Genomic DNA, 23,879 nt, shown 5'->3' with positions numbered 1-23,879 from the left:
GGGCACTTCTCCGCAAAAATAGCACGTAGCCTGCGACTAGGAAAGTCGTGCTACTTCCTGATGGAGAATGCGTTACGATAAAATGGCACGCGAATCGTAAATCGTATAGAGAAAGAATTCTATGGTATTAACGACAAAACATTCACCGATTGCTCGATAAACAAGGATTTTTTTACCCAGATCGATAAACAATCGTAGCGTTAATAAGATATAAATGCTTATACTGTAATTAAACAGTAAACTATGTATAAAATGTGTTACCGCGATAAAAATAATTTGATCTAGGGGATGATGAAAAGTCATTGAAAATGCCTCGACTATTATAATAGTTATTGTATACTATTTTACGAATTGATTTACACGATTTTGCTAAAATATCTAAACATTTAGCTAAATACAGATCTGAAAATAATTTTATCGTATTAAAATAATTATGTAGGACGCTCAAGCATATATTGTTCAATCTAACAAGGGGAACTTCTGAAATGGTATTGTATTTAGATGTCAATTCTTTTGGTAACTCTACAAGTCAGAAAAGAAATTCCGTGTTCGGCGATTTTTCCACATAGGCCACCTTAGTTTTCGAGTTTTTAAATTTTGAAAATCGATCGCGCTTTGGGTGGCGTAGATGAGCCGTTCTATTGACATGTTTCACAAGTAGTACGATTGGCTCAGGCGATTAGGTGCTCGCGTTGGAAATCGAACGATGGGAGTTCTAGGTTCGTCGTACTGCTGGCGAAGTATGTTAATGGTACAGCTCATCTATGCCGCCTAAAGCGCGGTCGATTTTCAAAATTTAAAAACTCAAAAACTAAGGCCTATGTGGAAAAATCGACGAACTTCTTTTCTGACCTGTAGAGTTATCAAAAAAAATTGGCATCTAAATCCAAGGGTGCCATTTCTGGGGTTCCCCTCGTGAGTGTCAAATTTAACCTAATTTATGTCGCTATTGCTCCTACTCAATATATCGTTATTTTATTATTTACTAAAACAATGATTAAATTTGACACCATATAGTGCCAATTTGATACTATGTAGGATCAAATTGACAATGGCTACGATTACACCGTGCGTTTAGTCCGCGACCTAAACAATGGGTGTTCTAGAGGTTAAACAAAGACATCTATCGTATAGGTTGTGGACTAAGCGCACGGTGTAAACCAGGCCAATGTCAAATTTAACCATTGTTTCAGTATAAAATAACGATATATCAAGTAGGAGCAGTTAAATTAGACAACTTAATTAGGCAACTTAAATTAGATTCAATTTGACATTATAGATTTAAGAGTGAATGAGCAATGTTGCCCCAAAAAGTTTTGACATTCTAATAACCCTCTTGAGTGTTCTACGTGATTATTTTAATGGTCCAATAAAATTATTTTTAGATCTGTATCTAGCTAAATTTTCTGATACTTCAACAAATTCGTTCTTTCCGCGTAACAATTTTGTAAGTAATAACGTAGACATTTTAGAATATAATTCAGTTTTAAAATATAGTCGAATATGTTAATTATATTTGATTTGTTACCAAGAAAGAGATCGTTGATGTTATAACAATTTTAAGATTTTCCAGTCTCCGGGTGACGACATGACGACTATCTTGAGCTTGCCCAAATATTTTATAATAAGGCGTCGCGACATATAGTATACTATTGTATATCCGGAACGCGATGCCAGAATGTCTTACCCCCTAAGCGTAATTCCGCAATTCCTTGAGCCATTTCGTACTCGTTCCGCACGAAGCACTGGTACATGCCGCGGTCTTCTCTCGCGACCGACGTCACGGAAATACGCTCGCTGGAGACCGTCCTTACTCGGGCGCCCGTTCTCAATGGCTGACCATCCTTCAGCCAATAGAGTGCCGCTTGCGGAAATCCACTTGCGGTGCACGTCTGCAAAGGAGTTTAGACGGAAGAAACTGATGAGAATCAAGAAAGGGACTTGCCCGGCGCTCTCGCCCGGCGTGCGGAAACGAAGGAGAATACCGTCTCATCTCGAATCCGCAAACCGTGAGCGTCTTGAGAAAAATCAGATCTCTATATTCCTGAAAATATATTCGAATCACACACCCGACATCACGACTGGCATTAATTTCCGGCACGTACAGATTCATTTCCCGCGTCATCGACAGCGCTTTACAGTATTTACAGATGGCTGAAAATGCCGCGGTAAATATTCATAACAGTAATTGAAGTGTTCGATATTTGTAAGCGATCTGTCAGACGTTCTTATATCCTTAAACTTATTAGATACAAGATAAAGACTTTCGGACGTTCTATAATTTATCATTCATTGATTATCTATAATACGAGAAACAGTTAAACCATCAGAATAAAAACATGTATAAAAATAATAATAAATCGAAAATTGATAGATAAATGAATAATACAATCAAGAGAAAAAATCCTATATTCAATGCTTTGATGCTTAATAATATTCATATATGTAAATTTTCAAATATATTTTCCTATAAATTGTGTGCTGATTCTGTTTGTTGAACTTCAAACGCAATCATAAATTGAAGCTGCTAGAGATAATATCACAAATCACATTGATTATCAAATCAATAATACCATCTTAAAACAGTGCAAAGAATTTATGAAAAATATTACATTAGCCCAGGTTTGAACGTGGACCTTTCGATTTTTTAAGACGGATATCTTACCAATATATCCAACTACCGATATATAATAAATATATTATACTAAAATGAATATATACATTAAAATGCACAGGTCAAAAATTATAAATGGAATTCTATTTCCTTATTATAAATGGATTTCGAAAATCTAACTTGAATTATGGATTATCTAAAGTGATCTCTAAAGTAGGATTCTCTCGAGAATTCTATAAGATATTCAGTCAGTTTTTATATTTTAGACCGTCTTAAATACAGTCTTAAGTTGTTAAACTAACCAGAGACCTGTATCTTAAAATACTTACTTAACTTTTCGATTTCTTAACGGAGCGAGCTGTTCGCTTCAAACATATAATAAAATCTGTACAGAATAATTTTTCTATAAGTTTCGATAACTTTTGTGAATTTTTCCAATTAATTTTTAAGTTCTAAGCTTTTGTTTGAGACAAATAAATGCGTTACGTACATATACAATTTTTAAAGAGATATAACTTATTTATACTTGGAGCGAGCCATTCGGTTCTTCTGGGAATATTATTATATAATTACTTTAAAGAGTTCTATCTCTTTCATTCTTTAATTAAAATTTTAAAAAATTAATATTAATTTAATAAAATTTACGTTATTTGCAAAGTTGTGCAAAAACAAGTATTATACAAGAACTAGAATAATTGTTTTGTTATTTGTTTTATAATTATAGCTTTTCTATATAAATAAAAATAAGAGCATTTTATTATATTTATTAATTTGTTTATTTATTATATTTTAATATAATTGCTAACATCATAAATTTGTTATTGTATAGAAAATTTTTTAGGGTTACCGCTCGTCCGACTTGAGAACTTGTGTTTGGAAAATTAGCATAGAAGTCGAAAAGTTAAGACGGTCTTGAAATAAAAACGGAATCTAAACATCGGCCTATGATATTTATTTATTTTTCTACCCTTCGCGGCATTAGATCCCTCGAAATATTATTCTTTCCTTTTTCTGTCCGACTTATTCCTACGTGATTAAACAAACATTATTTATTTTCGGATAAATCGGTATCGACAATGATTGATTACCAGATAGGCGGATTTCCCCAGATCAACCGTCTGTATCGCCGGTTGCACGTGAACACTCAGTGGTGCAGACACTGTTAGTCTGATCTCCAAAGTTTCGCTGCCTTCAGAATTGCTGGCAGTGCACATGTAAGAGCCGGCGTCATTCTCCTCGACGCTCTGGATAATCAAAGAGCCGTCACGCACCACGTAATGGCCCGACGATTCCTCGATCGGTTCCTCCCTCTGATTCCTATTGTAGTACCACCTACGCGGGAAAACAGAAACAGGATTCTCCGTCATATAGTGTATTTCAATTCGATTCGATTCCATTTCCAAGAATCGTCATTATCAGACGGCCACCAAGTGAAAGCATCGACGGTGTAGGTAGACACTCGCAGAAACTCTGCATTCGCATCGCTCCGCGCGACTCACATGTGCGCATTCTCAACAGAATGCGTATGCAAATTTACCATTTCCCGCGCTCGTCAAAGCGACGATATTATTATTGTAGTTACCTAACCGACGAGATTTCGAAAACGTTGCGCTCATGTATGCGCGCCGGTGCCTGTCCAAAACCGTATCTCCTCGCCGCACACGCTTACCACAAAATAACTATTGTTACATCGGGAAAGACCGAATGCATTTCTCCTTGCTATTGTACGTCCATATCACGCGGCTATATTCCCGTATTTCTGCTTCTATACACGCATATACAGCGCGGCGAGATACGTACCCTGGCACGCTTTCAAAACGTTCACTTTTAAAGAACATGCATTTTAATGATATTCATCAACACGATTATTCAGATGGCTGCGGCCGCGCCGGCGAGTATCCATAACCTTTTAAGGTCTCTTTTTTTAGAAATGGAACATTTATTGTCTAGTTACCCTTAGGAAAAAGTATTTCAATATACTGATTAACTATTCAGTATATTGAAATACTTTTTCTTAAGGGTATTTTTAAAGATTTAGGGAATTGCTGAATACAAAAATGAGCTCGAAACATAAAAATTGGCAGACCAAAATTACGGACCTAAAAAATAAAATATCAAATTGTAATAAAATTTATTATGTCGAAAAAAATTATTTAAAAGACAAATATATCAAACATGAAATGTTATATAAAAATGAAAAAAAACTTATGACATTTTTACAATATATTATTAAATATATATATATAATATTATAATTAATTATAAATATAAAATATTCATTGAATAACAAGACGTAGCCTGGTAAAAGCTGTGTAGAAAGATTCAAAAATTTTCCTTGTATCTATAAGTCAATCAATAGAATTTCTTCCTTATAGTTATTTTTCCTATCATTGACATATAGAAAAGCTCGAAAATTACGTTCATTTATACATTAGTAATGTATAATAAACAATTTTTTTTTAAATAAGGTTGAGTTGAACTAAATAACTTAATATTTTTACCAAAGATGTAATTTTTTAAAAACACTGGTAAATATATACATATATCACTAGATCATAAAAAGTTAACGAATGCAATAGGAATTTTTACCTATTCTAGTAAAAATTTACGATCTGGATTCAAACTATTTTAAATGCCTTTGTCTCGCTAAGATTTAGGACACGGTGTAAGAGAATATAGATCCACTCCTATAAAATTACTGGTATTTTCATAAGGACATTCCGCAATTAAACTTAAGATGGCGCGTGTGTTCTCTTTAAAACTTTTAGAGTATATCTCACTCTGAAGAGTGAAATCTCACTCTTAAAGATTGAAAATTGAGCCACTCTTTTCCAAGACTGGTTCAGTTTACACTCTTTAGAGTAAGATTACACTTCAAGAATTTAGAGAGTCGGAAAATACTTACATCTACACATGTCTCTTTACTAGTATTAGCAAGTCTCCTTACTAATTTAGCAAATTTCTCTACTGGTATTAGTAAATATGCTTTACATATAGAAAGCTTTGCTTCGTACACGTGATGTTAAGATCAATATTCCATCTAGTGTTTGTGTTATAACTTCCCCATTTTTAGGACCATATTTTTCAGTGAAATATAGTCAAGTGGAAACATCTACATTCTTACGCTGTAATTCAGGATAACGTCGCGGATTTTTGCCGAGGTGCACGCTATAACGCTATTGCATAACTATGCGAATATAACGCAACTCCGTAGATCGATCCCTTGCGAATTTCACGAAACGAGATCACGCATAACTTCGCCGGCTCTCCATGTTCATCTTAATTGAAAATTCGGGGAGCCCGTGCTGTCTCGATTTAAGCCAGTCTCGGCAAACAGGATAATCCAATCGATCCTTGGCGAGCACGCGCGACCTTTGACCTTATCGGTGGTCAGTACGATGCGAAATGCGCACCGACGTCCGCGCAAGAACATGTTAATCCGGACAAAATAGTCTATCTTTTACGATTAATTCGTGGCATTAAGCGACATTAAAGAGATTTATTGGCATTATTTTCTATTTGCATACCATGTACATTATTGAGCTTATGCGCGAGAGATGGATTTTATATAGAGAAGCGCTCTAACGAGAAGTATATAAATCTCGACGGAGATAATTTCCCTCCCTCTCTATCGTCTTATCAATCCCATCGGTACGACGTCAATGCCGCAACGGAGTCACTAATGAAAATTTCAAACTGGCGCCATTTTTGCGATCCGAATCTGTTCGCGTCGACTATTTAACGAACTTGCATATGTATTTGTATAACCGGATTGACATGCATTTTTAATATGACGCGAATAAATTTCAAACATATGCGCTCTACGCGCTCTAATTAAATGAGTTGAAAATACGTTGTTTCTTTAATAATGTAAAACTTGTTTTTAAATATTGTGCAAAAATGGAATTCAAATATAAAGAGAATTCCAATTAAATCTGCTGTAACTCAATTAAATAAGTCAAAAAATATAAAAGATAAATGTTATTCGCTTTAATAATATAAAGTATTTTACTTAAATAACCCCTTCACTTAAATCGATTAACATGTAAAATCGCTATAAATATTTCAGATAAATCAGCCTAATTAAATGAGATTACTCATTATACAAATCGAATATAGCTATCCGAATACTGGCGATATTTAAAACGATCCCAATTCGAGATCCCTTATCGCTCTACGGGAAGTTTATCGGGACCGAATGGAGCCAGTTCATCTTTCCGCGATTGCTCGTAACGCGCCATTAGCCCTGGCTCATCGTCCCTCTCGCGTTCACAGACTCCCTCGATTTAGTCTCTTCCTCTCTTTCTCTCTCTCTCGCTCGCTTTTACGCGATGATCGGCCCCACGTGGTTTAGAAATCCGCTAAAACGTAGTGGTCCGGGTCTTGCTTACTCCGCATCCGGGAGGAGACGTGGAAGGCCAACGACGACGACGATGACGACGACGACGACGACGACGACGACGATGACGAGGAGGAGGATGATGATGAGGAGACGGCCAAAGAGGATAGGAGCGGAGATGGCGGCCGTGTTGGCAGTGAAGCAGAAGTGGAGCCATAGGGATGAGGAGTATACCTATAGATAATCGAATTTACGAAGGGAAATTGGCGAGGGTAGGAGATGGGATACGGGGATGCTCGAGTGCGAGAGAACCCGGAGAGATGGAAGACTCCCGCGCCACGACGAACCCTCAAACTCTCTTCCTCTCTCCGTCTTCATCTTCTCTATCCTCGTCTTCTCCATCCTCTTGTCCTCTCTACTTGCTTCAGCTTTCTCTTCTTCTTCTCTGTCTGCCTCTGTCTCACTCTTCCTCTTCTATATCCCTTATCTCTATCTCCAGCTTCTCTAGCTTTCCATCCCCCGCAACTCTCTTCCGTCGGCTAAATCAACCTACGGAAGAGACGACTAGAAGAGGAGGAGCAGGAGGGAGTCGACGTGGAAGAAGAGGGCGGCTGGAGAAGGACCGGTGAGAGGGAACGCGCGGTTGATGAACACAAGCATGGAATACTCAGTGACGTCGACGTATACGTAAATGCGGAATATTTGATGGGCTGTCAGAAGCAGTCTCTGTAATCAGCGGTCGGTTTGTTTGCGCTACCCATACAGCCCTCCCGACGTCTATATATCTTCTGACTATCTTCGTTCATCCCCCCGGCTACTATCGTCGCGCCAGCGTAGATTGGCGGCTCTATACGCGTCGCACGCGCGCGCGTGTATACACGCACGCGTGCGCGTGCACAAACCGCGAATCACATCGTTCTATATCCGCGTCGATTCTACAAATTTTACGATCAAAGTTCCGTCGATATGTTCTGCCGGCGACGTTTAAAATTTTCATTTTATATTTTCGACGCGTGAGAAATCAGGAGCGAGAGAGAGAGAGAGAGAGAGAGAGAAAGGATTCTCATAAAAAATCGAAGTGAGAAGTGAGGCGACAGAGAGCACTGACTTTTAAGGTAACTCTTAAACGTCTCGCGTTCATCGATTTTCGGTTCATCCATAATTATTTAAATGCATCTCACGACACGGCGACAACCGTGTGTTTCTATTTGACCCGAGTTTGATTATTGCACCGATCCTCTGCACGGTGCTCGCGGCATCAATGATGGGACCAAACTAGTTGCTAATCGCGTAATCCGCTGTAATAACACGCTCCCCACCACGCAACAAGTTTCGTAGAGCCTCTCATCGCTCTCTCCGTGGTGTTGCATCGATGTGAGTCGCGATCCTGACATGGATTGATGTTTCACGTCTCGTACGACGAACTCTTTAAGCATGTTGATTAGCTATAGAGTCCATTTCTATCCAATCGCGTAAGCGTAGTTGTAGAATTGACCCAATCGCATTAAATATTCTCCTCATATCCGATTGTGATTAATCAAGTCTTTTACTAATCACTTACAACTTATAATTGGTCCCGAAACACAATAGATGTAGTAAGCCTTAAGCCTTAAGGAAGAGAGCGATTCACTTGCACACTATTGCAATTGCCCACTGCCAATCACAACGACTTTCACCTAGGGAGAATTTAAATTTTTTCTAGCGCTGTGATTTGCTGGTGTCCATTTGAACTTGTGCAACTGATATACACTCCTTAAGGAATTAACCAATCACAGTCGAATATGAGAAGAATACTCGACTATGATTGGTTAATTTCCTAAGGCTTACTACACCTATGGTGTTTCAAGACTTACTTTTACGCGATTCCCAAGGAACACACAAAAGTCAACAATGACTTTACTTTGACTTTTAACGTCAGTAAGCAGTCAAATTTTGTAACAAAAAATCCTTATTTCGACTTTCATAACATTAAAATAAAGTTATTTTTATTTTCTCTTAATTTAATGTGTTCTTTGGGATGTAAAATGAGCTTAGGACAGAAAGATCCTTTCTGTCCTGCAGCTAATCAACAGGCTTGAAAAGCTTTGTAGTACAACACATAAAATATCAGTCGTACGCGTTACCATTTCGTTTGCCGTTTTCTTCCTCGTTCCTCGCGAGATAAATGTAATACATCCGCGAGCTAGTAATATGCACGAGCGGGAAAAGGATGGTATCCGTAAGAGTTAACGTAATATTTAATAGTCGGAGAGCGGAGGAGAAGAAAATCCTCGTTTCATAACTGTTTTCTCGTTCACCTCTCGGTTCACCTACCCTCCGGTCTTCCAGAGTCCGCGATGTCGATGAACTCGCGTGGGCGTTCCTGCGCGTGGAGCTCACATTGCGCGAAATATTCCGTCCGCGGATCTATGTTTAAAATTAGCATTAATATAAGGAAAATAGAGACACAGGCGTCTAGTAGCGAATAAGCATCGTCCGCCTGTTCGTCCGTTTGCACAAAGATTCCAATTTCCTCATCACCTGGCGCTGTCGTGCGCAGCAACGCTCTCGTGAGAGCATAGCGCAAAACATTATTAAACGCACACGTGCGGTTTGATTCTGTAATACATATTATTTCAGATAATGAGTCTTTATCTTTATTTTGTCCTTATTTTCCACCGAGTTCCTACGTAACAAAGGTACCGACTTTTATACCAATTTTCATCTAATTAACTACACTCTCCTTTAATTCCTCTTGGAAAGATGGCATTAACGAAACTCCTCGTGGAGAAGTTACACGATATTTCCTGTGCCTGGCAGAGTCAATGAAGATAACACGAGGCGCATTCTTTCAACGTAAACTTTACTCGTTCACTACAGTTTTACGCTCCATATTCTTGCGTAACGAAAACGGAAATGCGATTGAAACCCAATATACGCCAGTTTCGTTCTAATATCGGATCATCAATATTTATCGTGTACGTCGCGATCGCTCTTCATTATTAACTGCCATTCACTTCGGGACGTCGCGTTATATATGGATTTTGTGACCGCTATCTCGCAATCGCGACGTATGTGATGTTAGTGAAGCGGCCTGTTTAAACTTCAAGCATCGCCTTTAATTCAAGCGCAGCGTACCATACTTTGTATGCAGATTACTTAACAGCATCGTTGGGCCACGGCGGAAAGTAAATGCCTGCTTACCGTTTAATTGCGTATCTGAGCGTAACGCAAACCCTCCCCAAGGAAAGGGGGATAAGAGAAGAGGAACGAGGTCGGTGAGGAAAAAAATGCTATTTAAAATCTAATTATGGGAATTACGAAATTGGTAATACTACTGAAAACTCGGACTTTCGGTACACGGTCTGGAGATCCGGTACACGTACACACGCATACATACACGAAAGAACCGTCTCTACCTCGCAAATACGCTTCGTTAATAATATAAATTTAATTGAGAATTAAACATAATTTATTGATCTATAATATTAATAAGCGACATTAATAAATCTATGAAATTAATAATTGATTAGCCTGCAATAATATTAATAAGAGAGAGAGAATGTGGCTGAATTATATCGAAAAAAATCTTACCTGTTAGTCGGGGTGGGGTTGGCGTAGGCCACGCAAGGGATCACGACGGTGTCCTTTAGGCGAGCCGACATGTATACCAGTTTCTCATTTATTATAGGTGGCATGGAACCTCGAATTTCTGAAAATAGAAACAAGCGGTGCGCGTAGATTCAATTATAGCGCAAAATCGAAGATTAAATCGTGGAACGCTATTGGGTCGCCGCCGCCGCTCGTTCGGGGGATCGATTCCAGGCAAGTTTGCCGTGTGATACGCGGAAAATATGTTCATAAATCGTTACTGTCCGCGGAGAGGGAAGGAAATGCGGGATCTCGGGCGGCGAGAGACGGGAGGAATACGGGGGTGTAGGAGGCAAAAAGAAAAAAAAAGGCAGGACTCCGCACACGCATCCAGCGCGACGTTTAATGGGGAGTTATGGTCGCAGATAACGCCACGTCTTACGACACGGTGCACTATGAAGCGGAACCACGTTAGATAACGACGATATATCTCCGCGCTTTGGCGAGAATTTGAAATTACGTCACGCGCTATCCAAAACGTTGGAAAAATTGCGTTCCGCTTGAACGGCAACGTCGAGCGAACTGCTGCACGAAACTTGCGCCGAGCATTAACGAAATTTCGCAACATTTTCTTGTTTTTTGAGACCGCATCAGTCTACGTTGAGATAAATTAAAACGTTACGTCTAAAAAAGAAATTCGTATGCAACACGCATACGAATGCGATTGCCGCTGTATTCGTAATAAAATCACAAAAGTAACATAATTAAAAAAATAAAAATTAAATCGCATTTGTTAATTAAGTTTTTGCATACGGCTACAATATTCCTCGCTAGTACTTCGCCGAAACTGTATCGCGTAAATCGCTCGCATTCCTAATTCGCGACCAGCATACTTTCGTCTACAATAATCTCGCCTCGCTCGAAATTTCAGAGTTTCTTATACACGGCATGAAAATTCATAAATTAATTAAATGTATTAGGGGTTTGCATTAAGAATGAAGATAGATCGGTTAATGATATCAAATATGATGCGGCGTATCACGGTCACGTTATAGTAACTTCATTTGTTCAATTGCAACGAATATAGGTATTTTTATTTCGCCATGGCTATGTTAAAATAAAGCCACTCAATCTAGCCCCCGCGTATATCTGCGGTAGAAATGCAGCATGGTTTATTGATTCGTCCATAGATACTCAAGTGCCCTCCTCTTCGGCACGTGTGTTATTTCGCGATCAAATGATGTGTGGACAGCATCGCACATACGTGCTGTTACATTTAACGGGGAATTAATGCGTTGGATTACGGCGGCGAATACTCGCCGCGAGCGTTCATACATACCTCTTGTACGTTGCGACAAAAACATTTATCGTTTACGTGAGATACGTTTATACAGTAACTGTATATGCGCGCTGCCTCGCGCTGCATTTCCCAATATGATTAAAATTAATAGCAAATGTCAATGCGAGTAATAACAATGCTAGTGTTAATTAATTATATCGTTATACCTGACGTTTTGATCAGTGCAATTCCGAAGAGTTACGGTTCTTCGATTCACCAAAGAGAAAGAATTTAGTGATCTAAACGATCATGTAGAATGCAGATCCCCAAAACAAATAAAATTCAAGCAAATAGAATTAAATAGAAATATAAATTCTATATCCTAATAATTTGAAATTTCTGCCACAATTCTGAAATTTAGTGATGTCTTTTCGTAAGAGACTACATTTATAAAAAATTCAGTGTTGAAATGTAGAATTAAATGGAAAGAATAATTTTGTTAAAGTATCTACAAATTTAGTTTCAAAGCTAAAAATAATTTTGTTTGGACCATCAAAATAGTTATGTAGGACGTTGGTGGCAATGTTGCAAAAGTTTTAATATTTTAGCAATCAGTTTAAGCGTCCTATATACATAATTATTTTGATAGACCAAACAAAATTATTTTCAGATCTGTATCTATAAGCTAAAATTTTAGATACTTCAGCAAAACTCTATTCTTTCCGTGAATGAAGAGATATATAACGTCCGCTCTACTGCTCACGTGTATCGTTGAATTGTGTTCCGGAATCGTTTCACGATCGTGCGTTATTACTTTCCCCGAAATTGCGCGATAAACGTTAACTTTATACGCTGGCTCTCTAAATTTTCGGCGAGCCTCCTGCTGGGATTTACACGCTCGCGGATAATGCGCCGAAAAGTTTCCTCATTACTCCGGGAAAACTACTATACATCGAGATTTTGGTTAATTTAGAGGGTATATACCAACCGACGGTCCGAAGGCGCGCGTCGAAATATGCAAACGATCAAATTTCTCCTGAACTTCATTATTAAGTTATTAACTACCTAAGTGCGCTTAGCATAAATTTCTATCTTACGGCGGAAGATATCCAACGCGGCGGGGCCCAGCCCGGCGGGGCCGGTTTTATTACGAGTGCACGAGCGCGAACGCGTACGTTTCTGGAAAATTGAAACCCGTGAATTTTTTAACGTCCGCCGAGATATTCTTGCTCGGGCACGTCGAATCGGTTTTTCTTGCCTGATTATGCGGCGGCACACAAACGCGCGGCTACGCGTTTCTCTCCTCACTACTTTCCATCCCGCATCTCATTCTCCTCTCAAGGATAACGTTAAATTATGAAACGTCATTCGATTGTCATTATCGATGATACGCTACAATTTAAATTGTTCCATTGTCGTTATTATGTATATATACATAATATCATACATTATTTCAATAATTACTGAATAATTATATTGATGCGGCAGTAATTGTTGTATAACAGTTCATATTATTTTATATTAATTTTATTCTGTTTGTATTGCAAAATTCGGAAATGTAAAAAGAACCCGAGCTATCCCTGGAATTAGCGGTTGATGCAAAATTTTTTTTGGTTAATTCTATTCGTTCCCTTCTATACTCGCAACTCGCTTTGAACAAATATTTATCCTGCCTGTATATCGCTGCTAGGCTTTCACCGAATATCGTTTATTCGGCAAGCCGTCGAATGATACACGAGGTAATTAACTCGCGAGCGAATTGTGGTGATAATTAATTGATGTTTGTTGGAAATATTTGTGTGATTAGAAATATACCAAAGCAGCGTGCTGATTATGGATTTCAAACATGTTGTACCTGGTTAAATTGTGTTATATTAGTCAAGCTAATTCCCGAATTGAGAAATTCTTTCAACAACAGTTTATTTAAACGCGGTATGACGAAGCTAGCCGAAATTTGCAATAATCGTATTATAATTGGCATTATTATTCGGAGCGTGTCTATGATCGAGGCGGTTTTACAAATGCAACATGGAGAATTTTGCTTGCAAGTATAATATAAGAACAGAAAGTAAGCGACCGCATAAAATCACGGCTCTGTTCGAACCTACGAGAAACTTTAAATAAGTCGCACGTCCTCCGAAATTTGCGATGTCACAGGAGATCCTCCTAGTTTAAAAGTTTCTGAACGCACACTGTCTCTCTCTCTCTCTCTCTCTCTCTCTCTCTTTCTCTCTCTCTCTTCTTTTCCGTCTAGTAGTTTTGAAAATCTAGAATATAGTCTATAGGAAGACGACGAGGAGACTTCACAATGAAGATACTCCGATAAAAGAGTACGATCAATATTCCATCATAAACATTATTTCAGTTTTTCTTGTGATATATGAGATATCAATTTCAATATCGCGTACGTTAAATAAGAACAACAGACGGATAATGTATTTGTAATGATCCCGGAAGAATTGACGTCACCAGGTCGGCTACATCGCGATGGTATTGCGATAGGAAAGGTAAGCACAATGGTTTGCATTTCCCTCGGTGTTCGTGCGGATGCGATTAAAGTTCCACTTAATTTCGAACGCGATGTGACATCCTACGAAGAAGAGAAACGTCATTAGCGGGACTGCTCGGGGTAACTTCCTTCGTCCTATCTTCTCTTCACCCTCATTTATTCAGTTCTCAGTAATTTATTCAGTTCTCAGTAACATAAGGCCATACTGTCATCGTTTCTTTAACCGTTATCTAATTAAACATCGACCGCGCGCTGTCGAAGAAGTCGCTCGGACGGGTCTCACGCCGGCCGTTAAACGCACTGTTTTTATCTTCCTTCATCCCCAGCGACCACTCCGCTAACGCGAGATAAGATCCGAGTTAATGTGCTCGACACGATAGGGAACAAATTGCAATAGCGTAAAAACGAGGACGATGCTCCCTGGAATTAATTATTTACTCGATATGATGATGCCTTGATTCTTGACGATCCCTTTTGATCACGCGGATACACATTAATTAAACGGTGACTCATGTCGGCGATTAAATTTATAATATAAATAAATATTCGTGTATAATTACGCACTTTTGCGAGCTCCGAAACTTTATTTTTATTAAAAATTTCAATAACGCAGATGTATCGTGCTCTCGATTTGTGGGACAAATTTTTCCTTTTCGCCGCTCTTCTTTAGTTGCTTTCATTCCAAATGAAAAAAATGGGAAATATAATTGCTACGATATCGATCGAATCGGGTTCAGGTAAAGTAAACATTTAATTAAACTCCGCCATACGTCCGCTATATGTTCAGCTCGAGGCGGAACGGGAATTTACCGTTCGACAAGCACAACGGATATCCAAGGCTTCTGCTCTGTTTACGTTTTCGAAAAATTTAATAATTGTCGAAATAAATTCATCTTTGTATTTGAAACTATGATGGAACGACTGAACGGAATCGAACCCATTTTCCGCCAGCCAATTAATCCTGAATTGAGATAGTTGGATAATAAGAATAATGAGATTGCATCTGTTGTATCCAGAGGAATGAATAGACTTCTTATCATAATATGTTTGAATATAACAATTTCATCGACTAGTTTAAAACCAATATTTCCTCGAGGAAAATATCGAACTATTGTTTTCGCGAGTAATTAGAGCTATAGAAAATAGTTCTCGATAAAATAAACTTCAGGGGAGAAATTAATCGAAAATAATATGTAAAATAATAAGATAACAACAATATTTTCTATTAATTAAAATTTGTTAACTTTTTCCCGGCGAACTTTATTTTAATAAAATTTTGATTTTTCATTTAATATTTTGCGAATTAATTTCCCTATTTTTTAATTGTAAACATAATATAATTTTGAATATTAATAAGTTATAGTTTATAGATATAAACAGTATTTTGATAAAATTTAACTATGAACAATGCTCTGACACATTTTAACTATTATACGGAAAAACTAGCTACAATTAAAATTGATCAAGGAATCTCTTACAAAGTAACGCGATTAAGCAAAGCAAGCTTGAGTGACCCGAGTGTACAAGGAGAAAAATCTATGACGTACTCACCAGTCAGTTGCAGCCGCCCTACATTGCTGCTGACGACGGTATCCTGAGTTAGCCGGTGATGCGTTCTGCACCGATACGTCATCTGCGCGTCGCTTCGCGTAATATTGATTATCATCAACTCGCCGGTCGGCAGCATATGATATTTGCCATCTATAACAACACCCGCATGACGGGGGGTGGGGAGGAGGTTTGAATTACGTTTCTATCATCATGGAAATCTAAATTGATCGGAAGGAAATTACGTGTTTATACGTGCGCGCACGTAGATGACGTCATGCAATATAACTCCTGTTTTCCAACGATATAATTAATTTACACGACAATACCCAATATTCGTGCGCGGTAAAAGGTAACTGTAATTTTAGAATAATTCAATTCCTCCTGTTTCATATATATTAAATAGAATAATTCTATATTCCATTTTAGAGTAATTACACACGCTCGTTCATATTGAAAAGTGATATAAATGTATGTAAACGTATCTATATGTATTATTTCTGTTTATTCTTTAATTTGCTTACCGCCCATTGTGGAGGGATAAATATTGAAGACTGGTTCTTGGAGCCAAGACGTGACCGTGACGTGATCGCGAACAAAACTGGGCACGTTGCAGCGCATGAGCACGTTGTTGCCGAGGAAGCCGCTGGGATTTTGCACTTCCGGATCGTAACGTTGGTTTACCACTGCAACACGTAACGATAAGTTCCACTCTCTATGTATCCATATACTATGGTTCCGGGGACCATAAGAACATAACGTAAATGTTAATGGTACCGCAACCGCACGACATTACAATTCACTTTGATACACGTCTGCCGATAAGAACCAAAACAGTATAACACGGGACAATTTACCACGTTTTCAACAATGTTCAATGCCGTTTCTAATTAGAGTTTTCGTAAATGTATGTGCGGACATGCGTAATTTTACTCCAATCCCCCACCTCTCTCTCTCTCTCTCTCCCTCTCTCTCTCCCTCTCTACACTTAATGATCTGTTTAACGCTGTTTGTGGGTAAACACGCGTTACATTTACTGCGCGTATCCGCATGTTAAATTTACACGATCAGTTAATAAAATGAGTAACAAATAGCCTTCGTTAATTTGCTAGAAATTTAATAATAATTGCACAGAATAACGGAACACAAGGGATGGACAATGGCGGAATATTCGACGCTACGAGAAAAGCCTTCGCCGACGGGAACGATCATGTATGTTAAATTATTCAGATATAGTATGTGCTTTTAGTCATTTTTTGCTAAATAAATAAAAAGATAAAAACTAAACGAATTTCCTTCATATCGTACCGTACATTTACAATTAAATCTTTTATGTCAAGCGAATAATTTAATGTAATCCGTGTTAAGGAAATTTTGTAGTTTATGGAAGTTATTTGTTCGCATCAATGATCGGTAGATTTAGAAGAGAAGAAGAAAGTAATTTATGAGAAACATGGAATAACGCGAGTTTCTTTGGATAAATCACGTCATTTTCTGTTTAACTACCGTCATTTCTACGTGACTTTGAATGACTAACGAGAATGCTCACAGGCTTGATAGAAACGAGACAGCGCAATATGACTAGAGTAGAAAATCCCAAAAGGCTGTGGTCTTATCCAAAATCTCATGTCGCGGTTCGCTCCTGACCCGGCAGCCCACGTAAGTTGATGGGCTCGGCTGAAAGGTTGGTAAGGGCATGTCTAAGAGGTGGATGGAATAAGGTTGTAAAGAACGTGGAAGGCAGTCAGGCAGGTAGGAACAGCGAACGAGCGAGCGAGAGCGAGAGAGAGAGAGAGAGAGAGAGAGAGAGAGAGAGAGAGTGAGAATGAGAGTGAGAAGGGGGAGAAGTAAAGGACAGAAATAACGAAAGAAGAAGAAAGAGGATAGGAAAGCGGATGGTGGTGGTGGCGGCAGCCAGGGAATCGCTGTGGTGTGGTGGTGCGTTGGGTTCTCTGCCTCCGCAACCCGTTTCGAGAGTCAGCGGAGCGAGGCACTCAGACTTCAGAATGGGGTAAAAACTCAGTGAGTTTGCCCGTACTCCATCCACCTCCTCGTGCTCCTCATGCTCCTTGTATCCCCTCGCCCACCCTCTGCGAATGCTACAACTCTCTCACTCTCTCTCTTTCTGTCTTTCTCTCTCTCTCCCTCTCTCTCTCTCTCTCTCTCTCTCATCCTTTCCAGTTACGTTTCCCCTCGACAGTCATCCTTTTCTATCTCTTCCCGCATTCGGCTCTCTCAGTTACGCAGCAACCAAGCTGAACATAAACTCGGCAGACGTCTCGTGGCAGGTAATATTTACAAAGCATGAAACGAATAGAGAGAAGAGATAGCGGAAGGGAAGGAAAGGAGGGAAAGGACGAAGAGAATCAAAGGATGAAAGACAGAGAAGAAGATGTCAGGCGCAAGAGCAGCAACGTCGACCAGCTTTCCATCAGAGAGCACACATCCGTCCTCCCTATGAATCATCCACTAGAAACGAAAATCACGTTTTTTCGACAAGTCAGATTTTATGCAAAAGTATCGAGAAGAGAATCTTTCATAACGACGTGATTACGCGACAATGAATCCACAAGTCTAACGAGTAGCGATGTTTTAAGGTAGAGAGTGCGGATAATACTGTTATATTGATGTAGATACGTATGTGAACGTGTGTATTCGCACGCTTTTCAATAAAAACGTAATTAATACAGAATAAACAAAATAAAAATTGTACATGTATAAATACATGTATAAATCATAAATTATTAAACGAAATATTATAATAGCTTTTTTCTTTTTTTATGTATAATTCTGTAATAAATTCCTTCAGATTCCACTTCAATAAACATCGAATTAAAAAATTTAATACCAATTAATAATAATAATAATATTACGCAAAAGATAAAAAACGTCGACATATCCCAGTTATTTTTAAACAATAAGCTACTAAGCTAAGAGACACGACACGGGGTGGAAAACGTGAATAAAAGTCCATCTTGTAAAAGCGAGCGACGTGGTTCCTCCCTGCAGTTTTTATAAAAGAGTCTAGTGCGGTCGTTAAACTTACTCATTTTCTCGGTGTAAGGCGACACGTCGTACATATCATATATTCGCAAAGTAATATCGTTGTGTAACACTCGTTTTGTGCTTAGCATGTACGTATAACTTATATGCGTATTAATTGAGCGAACGGTAAACAACAGCTGTCGAATCTTCGAGGTATATAATATGTTTCTCAAGTCGCATCCACTTTGTTCATTTCTACGAAATAAATAACGAGTTCCGCGAGTTGTTCGAGCTGAATACGAAATTCAGTTTGCCCCCGAGCTAACACGAATCTGTGATGAATACAGGCAAACAGCGAAGGCGAACGCCAAATATCTGCAAAATGATATTCGTTATCCGTTCTCGTTATATGGCTCCTCAGTATCGGTAGACTGAATTTTTCTATATCTGTTCAGCTTATTATGCGTATAGCAAGTCATGTCATAGAAGGTAGCACGTATTCTCGAATAAAATACTCCATATTCCCGAGCTTGAACTTTCTTGCAACGATGCCCTGGCAGCAGTTATTTTCTGCCATCTCTCGTCATCTTTTATGTCGTTTGCCTTACATCGTTCGGGACATTCGGGATCGATGATGAAATATGTCAAGTAACGACGAGACTAATGGCTTGTTTGTCTCGTAACTCTGGAGGAAAATACTGAATGATGGAAGTTACTTCCACGAGTTGGTGTTTTTCGGTCGAATTCCATGTACAGGAACAACAAACGTGTAATGTATCGTCATTGGAATGTATCTTTTAATTTCTAGAAGAATAACCAAGATAAGAGCCACGAAGTGATTTTCTATGAAAATGGAAAGAAGAATCATAATCTGCTTCTTTTTAGAAACCAATCCCCTTACAGAAGCTTCCTTTTAGAGTGGCGGAAAGTTATCTTCCTTACAGAGACAAAGTAACCCCGCATGACAGGCTATCGCCTTCTTTCCTTCTCCATTTTTTGACAAAATGTCGCTATTACGCACGGCAGCTGCCGAGGTGGTGGGAAAACGAAAAAGGTGACATTTCCGACGGCAACGTACTCAAGCGATCGTGCACGCAATCATATCCATTTTGTTTCCAAGAATAGGGTGTGCGCACCCGAAAGATTTTTCTCGAGGACGGAAGGAAGCGCTAGCTGAAGTCGGGCGTCGAGCACGGAAGCAGCGAGGAGGAGAAGGGCGAAGGAAAAGGCAGGATGAAACCGTGGAGGAGATGAGCAAAAAGGAAATGGCTGATGCGGATACTAGGAGCTGACGCGGCAGAGGCACCAGGCATGAATCTGAAAAGGTATGGGCTGCGTTCACGCGACGATGATTTACGGGCGTATTAGGTCGATAAGATATCTTCCGGTTCGTTGACCTGGCGGAAGCTCTATTTTTAAGGCGCCTCGCGGCCTCCTTTTACTCCATTTACTCGTCCCTGCCTCTTTCTCTTTTCTCGCCGTCTTCTACTTCGATACTCTTGTAGACGTGAGTTTTGGAAGGTATCGCGTCGTCGAGCAAAAAGAATCTATAGACGGATCTCTTTTCCATTAACGTGATTTCAGTAACTAAGTACCATGGCTGCTCAATACGCAATTTCTAATATTCTACCAGCTCATGCCTGTCAAACTCTATTTTCCTTACAAAGCAGATAAATATTGAAGATTCTTGTATGCGAAATCTTTTACATAAAGAAATTTAGAGAATATTAAAAATTAATTCAATATTTAAAAAATTTTAACCAGATTATACACTTATCTGTTGATATCAAAATGGATTTTTTTATACACAAAAAAAACAATTTTATTGAAGTATCTAAAAGTTTCAGTATATTTAGATCCAAAAATAATTTTGTTAAACCATCAAAATAATTATGTAGGAAACTCCAACATGCTACAAACAGTTTTGATATTCTAGCGACCAGTTTGACCTACATAATTATTTTAATAGTCTAACAAAATTATTTTTAGATCTACATCTCTAGTTAAACTTTTCGATACTTCAGCAAAACCGTTCTTTTTTTGCAGTAACTCACTTAATTCACTAATACTAGAGACCTCAAGTACGATATAGTGAAACCTTTTTTTAAATCGAAAATTAAATTAGCTCGGTTAGTTAATTATTACTCGAGATTTCACCGCAAAATTAGCTCATTTTAAAGATTTTTTTATTTAATTTAGCGATGATTATCTGATACGATAATATAAATTGTCATAATTCTTCAATTTTCTTAATCCAGATAGCACATTATTCTATGAATATTCTACATACATTGATACCAATATTTTTCTTCGAGAATACTTGCACTGAACATTTACAAACTATTCCTAAAATGTTCAAAATTTTGTTGAACATTTTGAATGTTTTAAGAATATTCTATTAGGAATATTGCTTAGGAAAATTTCTATAGAGTACGCCTGAATCTTGCAGTCGCTAATTATGTTTCTGCGTTACAATCAAATTAACTTCATCATTTTTTGAGTAACATTGGCTATGTCCTGTGTCCGAATTTGTATACAAAATCATTGTATATATGTGTGTTGGAAACAGACTACTCAGATTCTTGTCAATTGTTTGTATTAAATTTTTTAACATATTCGAATGTCAATTTAAGATATTATGATTATGTTATATAAAGATTTTGTTAAACTTATTCAACGTTTCTTAGTATCCAAATGATACAATTTATGAGTAAGTGAATAAATAATATGAAAATAAAGTGTTTTAAAATGTAAATTCTAAGATAAATGAATAAAATATTTAACATATCATAAATGTTAATTTTACTAAAAAAAATATGCTTCCACGATTTGTTTACAAACTGTGTCAATATTACCTTTTTTGTATTTATTCTTTTACATAATATTTGTGTAACCTTCTAACATATTCATCTTGTGTGTTAAATTAATCGAAAAATTTGAGTGGACTGTTTGAAACATGCGATTTATATTAAATTCGACACACTTTCTTCAACAGTGTACTTAACTACAAGAAGGTACAAATAACAAATTCAATTGAGCCTGGTTTTATAACTATGGACTTTCTTAAAATTACGAAAACAGTCTCATTGAATATCTTATAAATATTCCTAGAACGTTCTTTTTACTTCATATACATATCTTTTGAGAATATTCCAAAGTTTCCGGAAAATATTCATAAAATATTTATGTGCAGAACGAATTGTGCTATTTGGAAATTTTTAACATACGATGTGCGAATAATTCAGAATATAACTTGATTACTTCCAAGTTTTCTCCATACACTTTCATGTAGTACACGGAAAGAACAATTTTTCTGAAACATTTTAAAATTTAGATACAGCTCTGAAAATAATTCTGTTGGACCATCAAAATAATTATTTAGGAAACTGAAGCATGATGAGCAGTGCTGCAAAAAGTTTTCTGGTTTTAGCAACCAGTTTGAGCATCCTACATAATTATTTTGATAGTTAATCCAACAAAATTATTTTTAGTTCTGTATCTGCTTAAATTTTTAGATACTTCAGCGCAAAAGTATTTCTTCCGTGCAGGACACTTATTATTAAACACAGTAATTTATTTAACGTACTAATACTGGAAACCTCAAGTTAGGAATAAAATTGTTTTTTTAAAGTTCGAAAATCATAGCTCCGTTATTTAATTATCACACTAGAGTTCGTCGCCAAAAAAGCTCTTTCATTTAAAGCTCTTTAATTTAATTGTTCAATGAATGTTTAATACAATAATATACACTATACAATTCTCTTAACTTACGGCAATAATTGTCTAATATGATAATGTAAATTGTACAATTCTTAATAACTTGATTACTTCCCAGATTTCTCTATAACATTTTCTTTCAATGGAATACCAAATTGCGATTTCAATATCTAGTAATTCCATTATCCTTTAGATTCTGCTGTGCCAACGACGGAGAGACAGCCCCATTATTTAGTTCGCTGATTATAATCCGATACGATATAAACGCATAAACGTGTGCGAGAAGGAAATTTCATCTCACCGTCCGGAGACCAGAAGTGGCGATCAAATCTGTAAGCATGAGTCCATCGTCTGTGGATACACACGCGCACGCGTCGCTCGCAAGGTCTTCATCTCCACGACCTCCGTAGAACACGAGGAGGACGTCGACGACGTCGGGGAGCAACGGGGAATAATGCAGAGAAGCGGACCGCAGATAACGAGCTCGGCAAGTTTCGCTCGGTTGACATACCTGCTCTGACGGTGACGTCTCTGCTAACGACCGCGCCGACACTGTTGACGGCGGAGCACTTGTAAATGGCCCAGTGGACATCCTGCCGGAAGGCCTCGGCCTCGAACGCGGGGAAGTGTATCGTCCCGTTACCGAGGACATGCCTGATACCGAGGATGTTCGTTATACTGCCGCCGTCCGCCGCGAGCCAGTCGACGGTTGGCAGTGGATTTCCTCGCACGGTGCAGTCCACCCGGCCGCCGTTCACGTTGGTGAACTCCACCCTTGACGGCGGCTCCGTCACGAAGCTGGGCCCCTGTGTTTCGTAGGAGGCGTCGGAGGTACCTGCTTTATAACAAGGAACAGGACGAAAGACGTTAGATATGTATTAACGGCAAAACGTAAAGCGGCTTAACTGTATTCAATTAAGATTACCGCTCTTTTTCTTCCACTTTCTCCGCCTAGCATACATATTTCGCGGATATCTACCTTCCGCCTTTCTTTTTCATTATTCATTTCGCAACGCCGCGGCCGCAGCGCCATACAACTTTAAATACGCTTAAAATTTCCATTATCAGCGTTGTGCTTTCGCGAATTCCTGGAAAACTCGCCGGAACCCGAAATCCGGACTTGTCGTGAATCTTCACGCGAACGAAGCGGTTTTGAACCAGCGCGGGCGTCTAGCGTGTGAGCGCTTTATTTTGAGGTTCTAATGCGCCATAAATTCTGGAGTATTACGAATAACAATCAGAAACGCATTAATCACGCAACAGCGTCAACGAATGGACACTCGGCGGTAGATTTTTCGTTCGCCACCGGCCGAATGCG

General features: G+C 38.4%; 1 protein-coding gene across 1 annotated transcript in view; it reads right to left on the bottom strand.

Moving 5' to 3' along the window:
- The window catches only part of LOC108728447 (Down syndrome cell adhesion molecule-like protein Dscam2), a 98,227-nt gene that overhangs the window by 44,335 nt on the left and 30,013 nt on the right, over positions 1 to 23,879 (bottom strand). The window contains exons 2-7 of the mRNA XM_018457002.1: positions 23,073 to 23,399; positions 16,384 to 16,545; positions 15,863 to 16,012; positions 10,527 to 10,644; positions 3,703 to 3,946; positions 1,688 to 1,892 (exon numbers count right to left, since the gene is read on the bottom strand). Coding sequence (XP_018312504.1) covers positions 1,688 to 1,892; positions 3,703 to 3,946; positions 10,527 to 10,644; positions 15,863 to 16,012; positions 16,384 to 16,545; positions 23,073 to 23,399 — 1,206 coding nt within the window. The remainder of the gene's footprint in view (positions 1 to 1,687; positions 1,893 to 3,702; positions 3,947 to 10,526; positions 10,645 to 15,862; positions 16,013 to 16,383; positions 16,546 to 23,072; positions 23,400 to 23,879) is intronic.

The sequence above is a fragment of the Mycetomoellerius zeteki genome, unplaced genomic scaffold (assembly GCF_001594055.1).
Source record: "Mycetomoellerius zeteki isolate Tzet28-1 unplaced genomic scaffold, Tzet1.0 scaffold62, whole genome shotgun sequence".
Lineage (NCBI taxonomy): Eukaryota > Metazoa > Arthropoda > Insecta > Hymenoptera > Formicidae > Mycetomoellerius > Mycetomoellerius zeteki.
Note: the sequence above shows the minus strand (reverse complement) of the source record. Positions and strands in the feature narration are given on the sequence as shown.